The sequence below is a fragment of the Trematomus bernacchii genome, unplaced genomic scaffold, assembly GCF_902827165.1.
Source record: "Trematomus bernacchii unplaced genomic scaffold, fTreBer1.1, whole genome shotgun sequence".
NCBI lineage: Eukaryota > Metazoa > Chordata > Actinopteri > Perciformes > Nototheniidae > Trematomus > Trematomus bernacchii.
Window position 1 is genome coordinate 1015849 of NW_022987786.1, and position 11294 is coordinate 1027142.

Here is an 11294-nt window from a genome sequence, read left to right on the forward strand (position 1 = left end):
TCTGTTACAGTTAATAAAGCTCTACTTTTACTGAGGGGTTAAGTCATGCAAGCTTGTTACTTACCAATACTTACATTAAATACATGTTTTTTTTTACTTCATCCCTTCAGAGCAAGTGGATTCAAGTGATCTCTTTTGCTAATATGCTAACAGTTGATAGCAAACTAGTCTTAGGCAGCAAACATCCTACAATTAGCACATTTTATTTTTAAATATGAAACGTTTCGCACGTACTTTATTGACTAGAATGTCACGATCATCATGTGATTGAACTCTTTTTTTAAGATTTCTAATTCAAGTTCAAACATGTTATGCTAATTTAAGACGAAGCTAGAAGCAGCTAATGTTTAAAAGACATTTAACTTTCAGAAGTTGGAAAAAGGTGTTGTTTTGGTGTCAGTAATGCACGTGCCTTTTAAAAATAACAGTCATTATAGAGGGAGAATCGGGTAGCCAAGCTAAAAGCTAATTGAACATGATCAGAGAGTCGTTCAAAGTCTGCAGCCGTGTGCTTTAAAACATAAACTATCAAATATTCAGCACGTCAGAAATGTTTGTTGAACTAAAAGATAAACCGCATTTCAATCCACTCCTGCAAAGCGTGTTGTTCCGTCAACATAACTTCGGTTTAATGGCATAGATCCTCTGATTGGTCAGAAATCTACAGAGCTGGGAGTCATGTGACGTGGAAATCTGTGCACGGATTACTATTTCAAAGTCAGACGAATAGTGAAAATACTACAAAATGTGAGGGTTGGGTCGAGACCAGCGGGGGTCTCTGGAGACGTGTTGTGCTTTAACAGAGAAGTGGGACCTCTGTTTCTCTTAAGTGCATCAAATCGGATATTTGTTGTATTTTCACAATTTTTTTCCGACCCCAGTCGATAGCATGTGCGCTCTTATGTCGTCAGAAGGACTGTAAAGCCTTTTAAGGACAACTATAATTGAGTGCTTTGAATCTAAATCAGCAATACAGTATTCCATATTTTCTTTGCATTCATTTAATCAATTCATGCACGTGTTCTTTATCTGTAAATACAATTTATTAATCAATATATACTTTTAAAATCCACCGTAAATACATTTTATGTCGTTCAATTTAGAAGTATGTTATATAATCCATGTGTGTATTCATCTCATGCATGTTTTATTCATCTGTATGCATGTTTTGTTAATTCACATGATATTTTATAAATCTGTGCGTAGATTTTTATGTAAATGTTTGATTTATTAATCTGATGTTCTATTCCCCATGTTATACAATCCATGCATAAGCGTTTCAAATGCGTGCGTACATTCAATAAATCCACGTGTTATATTAATCTGTACAAAAGAGTTAAATATTCATGTGTACATTTCCATTTCCATCTTTTATATTTTACTTTAGGCCTTCTGTATATGTGCGGGAACTTTATGAATCCGTGCCAACAGATTTCCACAATCCTTCTCAAACATTTGCTCCATAGACATCATTATAACTTTTTGAGTTTAATATGGAAACTGCTCTCTTTTTTGCAGTCAATAAAAAATGATGTGCTTTCTGATACATTTTGAGTGACTTTGGATTGAAATGACGAGCAGTTTCATTCTGTAAAAGCACCGAGGACAGTCGAGTCTGTCCTGAATGTGAGAGAAACCGGCCAGCCTTCTGTAGAGAAACTGTAATGAATGCCGTCCTTTGATTCTGAACTGCTGCCGAAGTAAACAGGAAGTTATGAGATGCGTCACGGGAGCCGCGCCCCGATGGAAGAAGGTTTGGTTCATGTTGTTAATATCTCAAATCAATGGCACACTTTCTATTAAAACAGTACTGAGGTTTGAGGATCATCACTGGTGGTATTCTGTTTTTCTTGTTGCCAAAAAACCTCATGTGCAGAACACCTTAAAATGTGTGTGTGTGTGCGTGCGTGCGTGCGTGTGTGTGTCTGAGTGTGTGTGTGTGTGTGTGTGTGTGTGTGTGTGTGCGTGCGTGCGTGTGTCTGAGTGTGTGTGTGTGTGTCTGAGTGTGTGTCTGAGTGTGTGTGTGTGTGTCTGTGTGTGTCTGAGTGTGTGTGTGTGTCTGAGTGTGTGTCTGAGTGTGTGTGTGTGTGTCTGTGTGTGTCTGAGTGTGTGTGTGTGTGTGTCTGAGTGTGTGTGTGTGTGTGTGTCTGAGTGTGTGTGTGTGTGTGTGTGTGAGTGTGTGTGTGTGTGTGTGTTGGTGTGAGATAGTTTCCTCTTAAATCTTAAAATAAATCCTAAAAAAGTGGGAAATCTGCATTTGTTTGTTACCATTTTCAGCAGCAATCTTTATTTGTCGCTAAATGAAGGCAAGATAATTGTTGTTGTTGTTTTCTAAATCATTGTTGGTTTGGTTCTGCACATGGGATTTGTTGACTATAACAGAAATATCAATCATCACCAGACTTTTCTTTTAATTGCAAGTGAAGCACTTTTCCGTGTTGTTTCATGCTAATGTTTCCTTTTCTTTCAATTCACAGAATTAGTTTTTTAGCATGCTATTGTATGTTTTTCTTTAGCACACCTAAGTATTAGCCCCTGAGTAATGTTTTAACATGCTAACAAAGTCATTAGCATGCAGGTTATTTTTCTGTAAAATGTTAGCTTGTTAATGATTGTTAGCACAGAAGAACGAGCATCCAAAGTGTGCTAGCAAACATTAGCATAGCGGGCTAACAGGGCTATACTGTGCACCATTTGAGTGTTGAGCATTTAAGAAAAGTGAGTTTAAAAAAGACTTTAATACATCCGTGGTCCAGAGTGTTGTTTTTTTACTGAAGAATAAAAGTAAAATTGAATTATTTGAATCGAGAAATTCAAGCTATTTAAAGTAAACCACAGAAAAAGTGCAACAAAATGGCGACGCGTGACGGAGGCTGAACTACGACTTGTGAGATTTTGGCGGGAAATCGGCTGGATTTGTATTTTGGCGGGAAACGGTTGTTTTATGGCACACAACAGGAAGACGGCACTGTCCTATTAGACTATTAGAATCAAACACATTTGAAATTTAGGGCGGGAAGCAGCAGGCATGATGGGAAATGTAGTTGTGAGGACGATACAAGGTGCACTGCGGTGTCATTTGTTGATACTGATTCTATTAATACACTGATGATTACTGAGCACCTTTAACATGTAAATGTGACTTTTGAAGTCAGAGAGGGAATCAAAATGTATACTGGGTTTCTGAGGAACACTGAGACTGCCGTCCTGTCGGGGGTTCTACCGGGATGATCGGGATATTTACGCTTCAGCTTGTAGAAAACGACAGCTGGTCCTGGATCAGCTGTTCCATTACATCAGCAGGAATGATTCTGATCCAATCAGGTGAATGATCCGGGTGGTTGCTAGGCAGAAGATGGACCGGGACACAGCAAACTGCAAACACAGCCGTCTGGTTCCTTCATGATGAAACGCTGCTTACACTACTGCACCTGGAGGGGGGGGGGGGGGGGGGGGGGAAGGAGGCGAGGAAGGAAGGAAGTATACAATGAAATGATGGAACGTAGAAAGGACCCAAAAGCAATGGAAAAGGAAACAAGAAAGTTTGTAGGGAAAAAGGACAGAAAGATAGGAAGCAGGAAAGAAAGAAAGGAAAAAGGTTACGACGGATGAAAGGAAGCAAGGAAGTAGGAAATGAGATAAATATTAAAGGTGAGGTACCGGTCTGGTGAGGGCCGCAGCTCACGCTGTAGGTCGTCCACAAACTGACCGCCATCAGGAACGTGGCGATGAAGCCAAACACCTGAACACACACACACACACACACACACACACACACACACACACACACACACACACACACACACACACACACACACACACACACACACACACACACACACACACACACACACACACACACACACACACACACACACACACACACACACACACACACACACACACACACACACACACACACACACACACACACACACACACACACACACACACACACACACACACACACACACACACACACACACACACACACACACATCATCCATTTATCTAATTTAGTTCCAGCTGTTTAAATGAAAATGTGTGTGTGTGTGTGTGTGTGTGTGTGTGTGTGTGTGTGTGTGTGTGTGTGTGTGTGTGTGTGTGTGTGACGTACCGATGACACCACCAGCGCAGAAACCCCCCCCGCCTTCACTGCCGCCACGATGGAGGCGATGCACACGAGGATGACCCCCACCGAGTAGTGGAAGAACTCCTGGAGCACAGCGAGCACAAGACTCATCATCAAACACATCATCTCAACATTCAGTCTACTGGAGGCCTTTCCTCCCATCAAACTCTATAACTCCTCCCCCTTCAGTCAGGAGAACTGAGAACTTCCACACCACCACTATGTGCAAAATAAATACCATCATTACACACTCTCTGCAGGGCTCGAGTTATGTGGGAGTTGAGCTCCCATAAGGAGGAGGGGCTGAGCTCCTAAAGCAGTGAAATAATACATCTGGGGGGGTCGCTAATACATTACAAACAACCATTATTTTAATCACATATAATGCATGTGTCAATGTAATGAGTATTATTTACATTAACGAGGTAAAAAGGCTGAAAGAAAAACATGTTTCCCAAAAGAGCCACGCATCGTATTCTCTCTTGATGACAACATGCCTGCGCTGCACCTCCCAGGTGTGTGTGTGTGTGTGTGTGTGTGTGTGTGTGTGTGTGTGTGTGTGTGTGTGTGTGTATGTGTGTGTGTGTGTGTGTGTGTGTGTGTGTGTGTGTGTGTGTGTGTGTGTGTGTGTGTGTGTGTGTGTGTGTGTGTGTATGTGTGTGTGTGTGTGTGTGTGTGTGTGTGTGTGTGTGTGTATGTGTGTGTGTATGTGTGTGTGTGTGTGTATGTGTGTGTGTGTGTGTGTGTGTGTATGTGTGTGTGTGTGTGTGTGTGTGTGTGTAAATACCATCATTATATACTCTCTCACTCCGACTCAGTGCTGTTAGCCACGTTCGGTCGTTTCATTTCTGCATTTCATATTTGAGTGCGCTTTAAGAAAGTGTTTCTTGTCTTTCTGCCTCACACAGAGAGAGCTACGCAGCTATGAACTCACAGATCCATAACATACTATTGTTCACAACAAAACATTGTATTTTCTTGCTTTAAAGAAAATGACATTTGAAGCTTTATTAGAAAGTTAAGAGTACGTGAAATGAATGACATCTGGTTGTGTAAACTCTTAAATATCCCCATCAGCATGTGTCTGATTGTATTTAGAAACTCTCTCAGTGTGCAGTGAGTGCACTTTGAGCTCACAGGAAGCATCTAAATATCTAAATGCCTGCAAACACCTGCTAGTTTCCACTTCTCCTTCATCAAATCAACACTGGAGCGCATATTATTGGGACTATTTTCAGCGGCGGATGAATGCACATTCAGTGGCAGCAGGACAGTGTGTGTGGCATTAAGTGAAATTAGCCTCAAGTGTGTGTTCATGGTAAGAAAGCTGCTTGTCAGACGTCTCACCGTCAGAGGCCAGTTGAAGCAGGGCATCTTGGCCTGCAGCCGGAACAGGTGCATGAGGAAGAAGAGGAGGAAGGCGATGAAGAACCACAGCGACACCACCTCGAAGAACTGGAAGGCCGCCCAGCTGGGCCAGCCCCGCGCACAGCGAACACAAAGGAAGGCCACGAGCAGCGCCACCTGCAGGACGGGAAGCACAGCGCGGCGTGAGAAACAGGGTTAAATATCAGAGTGCGGGGAATTGAAAAGAAAAGTGGTTTAAAGGTCAAAGGTGGGTTCGGGTCAGCCACCACCCCTTTCTACTTCTTTAAGGTCATGCTACTATTTACATGCCCCCCCCCCCCCCTCCTAGGATACATGACTATTATATTGTTACCACACACACATAATTCACTTTATTTATATAGCACCTTTCATGCTTGACACAGCCCAGTATGACAAGATGTAGTTATTGTTTGTTTATCCTGTAATAAATAAATACATACAATTGTTGAGTTTCATTCGTCGAGCTGTCTCCTGTGTGTGTGTGTGTGTGTGTGTGTGTCTGTGTCTGTGTCTGTGTCTGTGTCTGTGTCTGTGTCTGTGTCTGTGTCTGTGTCTGTGTGTGTGTGTGTGTGTGTGTGTGTGTGTGTGTGTGTGTGTGTGAATACATTCTAATTGATTTATAGTTATAACAAACGCCAATTAAAATGAACGACTATTTGTTTTATATTTTAATTGTAAAGCGGTAATAAACTTGAGATTGAAATATTCTATTACGCATCATTCCTTCAGTAAACTGCTGCTGTCTTTGATCCAGATGATTATGTTTTAGTAAACACGTTAACACTCAGCAGCAGAGAAGGAAGAAGTACTGAGATATTATATATACATGTACTAAGTAAAAGTAGAAATATTCAGTCCAACATTAAAGTTTTCACCTAAACTATTAGTATTAAAATATGCAAGTAAACGTCCTGAGCTCCGGAGTAAAAGTACAGAAGTATTCTTAAAGGTCCCATGTCACGGCCATTTCTACTGATCATAGTTCCACTGTTGAGGTCTACTAGAATAGATTCACATTGTTCAATGTTCCAAACTCACATTGGTTTCTCATACAGCATCTCTGTATAGTATGTGTATTCACTCTCTGTCCTACACGGCTTGTTGGAGCTCCTGCCCCCCCCTCCCTGTGAGCCCAGTGGCCGTCTGCGAGAAAGCGAGACACAGCCCGAAACCAGCCCGAACACACACACACCCGCAGCCTGGCTGGGAGTTTGTGTGTGTGCTCACACACCGACTCACAGCCTCGCCGCGTCCCGCCGTCTCAGGGAGGAGAAATCGGCGGAGCTGCAGCTGAGAAAAGATTGAGTGTGTGAGAGTGAGGAAGTCCGTGGATTGGTCCATTTGCACCAATCCACGGACTTCGCGGAACAGCTCCGCGGACGTAACGTAACGGCTCCACGGATTGGTCCATTTGGACCAACGGGTCCATTTGGGTATGGGCACGTCACTGTACCCAAGAAGGAAACAATGGAAAAAGAGAAATCTCTAACGAGGCGTTCTGGGGCAGCATAGACAGGTCTTTCCTGTGTGAGAATTTTACTCGCTACAGGGTGTACTTTGAGGGTTTGTGACTCTGCAGACCGTTTACATGCAGAAGCTTCAGAACACAAGGGGACGGGTAATAACCGGAAAAGCATGACATGCCCGGGTAAAGTAAATTGCATGTTATCCCGGGTAAAGTGCACGTTATCCCGGGTAAAGTGCATGTTATTGTACCTTCAACAGTTAGTCCACTAGTTTAATCTTTAGAGATGCATTATTTTTTAAGTGTATCACATGTTGTTTTAATGCAGAATCTGAAACGTCACTAAAGCTTAATAAACAAAACATTAATCAATAAATGTAGTGGAGTAAAATCACATAATTTAGCATTAGATGGAAATACCTAAGTACAGTAGAAGTACTTCATGATTGTACCTAAGTACAATACTTGAGTAAATGTATGTTCCACCTCTGCACGGCAGTATTCACATCAGTGTTAAAAATAACAATAAATTAGGTATTTTGATACAAAATACACATTTAAATTGCTTTTTTGGTCAATTATGAGGATATGCTATACAGTGTGTGATGGTAACAGTACATACTTTAAGAAAACTATGCTTATTGAGACAAAAAGTTAAATAGTTCAATGGAAATGTGCAACCATGACCGATATAAACAACCAGGGTCCATTAAAAAAAAGACATACATTTAACACTTTTTCCATCAAACGCAACCCCTCTGTCTCCATATGAACTGCGTGCTAACTGCGAAGCTACCGGACAACACCTCCGGAGGTATCGGCGGGCACAGACCCTGGGTTATCCCGGGTAAAGAGCATGTTATCCCGGGTTGTTTCTCACCATCTGCCCTATCTTCAGGAGCCCCGGGATGGTCCGGGTGTAGCCCAGGTTCAGCATCCCGTCCCCGGACGTCCTGCCGGTGGTCGAGGTGGTGATGACGGTGTGCGACATGCTGTCCATAAACTACTCGGGATAAATAAAGTGTTAACCCGGGTTAAACTGCAGCAGGAGGCTCGGTTCGGTTACAGACAGTCACACCCGAGTCAAGGCAACCGAATAAACAAGGACACTTCCGGGAAAGGATTTCAGAGTAAAAGCCCTGAGGGAGTGAGGCTTTTACAAATGTGTATTTTCCCTTTTAGATGAACTAATTCAGATTGTAGTGTGGTAAACACTCAGATCTCATACTTCAGTAACAGTAGAAATACTACAGTGTACAATTACCAATTCGTTTTTACAAGAACCAAAACGTCAGGCTTTTAAAAAGGTGACAGTAAGTTTTGGTTCTTTTATTTTGAAGGAAACTTCCTGTCTCCCGGTGTGTGTGAGCGTGAGTGTGTAGAGGTGTGGTCTCTGTCAGGAAACACTGCATTGCTGAAACACACACTGCTGCCAGGACGCCTCTGTCAACACACGCACACACACACACACACACACACACACACACACACACACACACACACACACACACACACACACACACACACACACACACACACACACACACACACACACACACACAGACACACGCACACACACACACACACTGAAACACACACACACACACACACACACACACACGCACACACACACACACACACACACACACACACACACACACACACACACACACACACACACACAGACTGTTCGAGCACACAGAGACAACAGAAACTCAACATGTGTTTTTCTGAAGCTTCAGCAGATGAGATGCTCAGGTGTTATGGAGCTTATTCATATTTTAAAATATATAACATATTGTTTTTTTGCAGCAGCATCAAAACAAATATTAAACACAATTAGAAATAAAGAAAAAGGGTGAAAAGTAAACAATTATACAATTTAAACAACTCAAAATAAAACATAAAACAGAACTTGACGTGAGAAAATATAACTGTCTGACAAATAAAACACTATTGCTAAATGACACAGTATGAACGTGGGATATGATTAGCATGTAGTGTGTTAGAATGGCATATTAAATAAGATATGGACATGTGGACAAACAGATCAACTTTATTTACTAAATATGTGAAAACAGTAAAAACATGCTTTTAAAGGTCACCTATCATGCTATGTTTAGGCAATAGCATTGGTCTCAGATATATACACATATATAAAAAACATGTCTATGAAGTGTTTTGCTCAAAATACCAAACAGATCACCCATTCTAGCCATGCCTCATATCCCTCTGTTTCACTTCCTGTTTCAAAAGTGCTGATTTTGGGTATAAAGCTTTAAAAAAGGAGGGGTCTGAGCTCATGCGGGACCCGGCAGCTACTGTCTAAACTAAATACTGCCGTGATGAAACGCCATATCATGGATTATCAAGGATTGTTTCTGAAACAGTATGGAGCTCAAAGGCTTTCTCTCTTGCCGGTTATACCACAAGGTGAGTTCCTTTTTATTTCCTGCTTCTTCACACACATGCTCTCCAGTACAGGTTAGCTCTGAGTGTTAGCGATGCTAATGTAAACACCAACCATATTACGTCCAAAACAGTCGGGCATTGTTTCTGATAGCAACGTTTCTGATAGGGCCGTGGGTCCACATTTCAGATATTACGTCATATCGGACGCAAATCTGGATCAGCTCCGTTGTTCCCCCGTTTTTAGAGATTTGGGTACGGAGGAAAAGAGAGAGGGTTTTATTTTCTGACGCTGCGTGAGTTCCCCGACACACCGGGGAATCACAAAGTGCATTGTGTATGATAGGAGACCTTTAAAATATGTGAATACGATAAAAACAGGCTTTTAATATTCAAACAGAGGAACAGACAAGAAACAACAAAGCTTAACAAATATAAAATAAACAAGAAAAACAATAGTGAATATATATTTTTTAAAACAACAAAACATTATTTACATTTTGAATTATTTGTTGACTTATTTTGTCAATAAAAAATATATCTTTTCCAGATGTTTTCAGAAGTATAAATGAATTAAGACAAGATAAGCTTATTATAAGTCTTCAAATCAAGAGAAGAAGAAAATGTAAATAATAATAATGTGTGTATATCAGTGCAGTTTGGACGGCTCTCAGCTCTGGTGAATAATCCATCCTGCAGCATCAGTAACTCATGTTATCAGCTCCATTAGAGGCAGCAGCGCCGGTGCAAAGCCTCATGGGAAATGTAGTCACTCTTCAGATTTCCCCCTGCAGTCTGAGGCAGCGTTTCATCTCTCTGATCCGTTAAACATATATTTCCACCCCAGCAGCTCACATCTGGGGGGGACTCACCAACGGGTTATTCTCACCTTTAAACACTTCCTGTGGTGACACACACACACACACACACACACACACACACACACACACACACACACACACACACACACACACACACACACAAATGTCTATGGACTCTTATCTGTAGCCATGTATTTTGTTACAGTTAACAATTCTGGTGTGTGTGTGTGTGTGTGTGTTTGTGTGTGTGTGTGTGCGTGTGTGTGTGTGTGTTGTGTGTGTGTGTTGTGTGTGTGGGTGTGTGTGTGTGTGTGTGTGTGTGTGTGTGTGTGTGTGTGTGTGTGTGTGTGTGAGACACACACGCCCACACACACACGTTCAGTAGCAGGAAGTGAGGCAAAATTCTGCAGCAGCTTCTGATCTGAAACTTGAAAATATGTTGACTTTTTAACAGATGAACTCTTTTGAGTGAGTTATTCTTCTTTAATAGAAATAAAGTCTTTAAAGAGGCCCTATATGTCGTTGCTGCTCCCTCTGCCGTAGTGTCTTCTCTAGGTTTCAGTGCATGTAAACCACACATGTGTCAAACTCAAGGCCCGGGGGCCAAATCAGGCCCGTGGTGGATTTACTTTCGGCCCGCAGGATCATTTCTAATTCCTATTAGATCTGGCCCGCCGGTATATTGCACGCACACCTTCACTCCATCCTGAGGGTCTCCTCAGCTCAGAGCCTGACCCCAAACATTGATGACCTTGCACCCAAGATGAGATGCCAAGTATCTGAGCTAGCATCACAGAGCAGCACACTGAGTTTCACATGTTTCCTTCTGCACTTTTTCTCTCACGACAACAGGGCATGTTTGGTTTGTTCTTTGAGGGAAATAGTTTTGTTGAAGCTGTTGTTGGCCTGTGGAAAAATGTAATCATAAGAAATGACTCTGGAAAAGAAATGAATGCAACTGATTATTTAATGTTTAATGTTGTTTTTATAGGCAATCATTGAAGCTTTGTTAGTTCCAGGTTTAATATGTGCAATAAGTTCATTTCAATAAGTTTTGTAATAAACATTGAACCAGTCC

The 11294-nt window shown here is 41.8% G+C and overlaps 1 protein-coding gene across 1 annotated transcript; it reads right to left on the reverse strand.

Annotated features, from left to right (window-relative positions):
* Nucleotides 1–2133: 2133 nt before the first annotated feature.
* On the reverse strand, nucleotides 2134–8068 carry cmtm7 (CKLF-like MARVEL transmembrane domain containing 7). Its single transcript, XM_034149499.1, has 5 exons — nucleotides 7867–8068; nucleotides 5480–5656; nucleotides 4118–4216; nucleotides 3661–3742; nucleotides 2134–3431 (listed from the first exon to the last, which is right to left on the reverse strand). The coding sequence occupies exons 1-5, from the start codon at nucleotides 7984–7986 to the stop codon at nucleotides 3418–3420; spliced, it is 492 nt and encodes a 163-aa protein (XP_034005390.1). The 5' UTR covers nucleotides 7987–8068; the 3' UTR covers nucleotides 2134–3417.
* Nucleotides 8069–11294: the final 3226 nt, after the last annotated feature.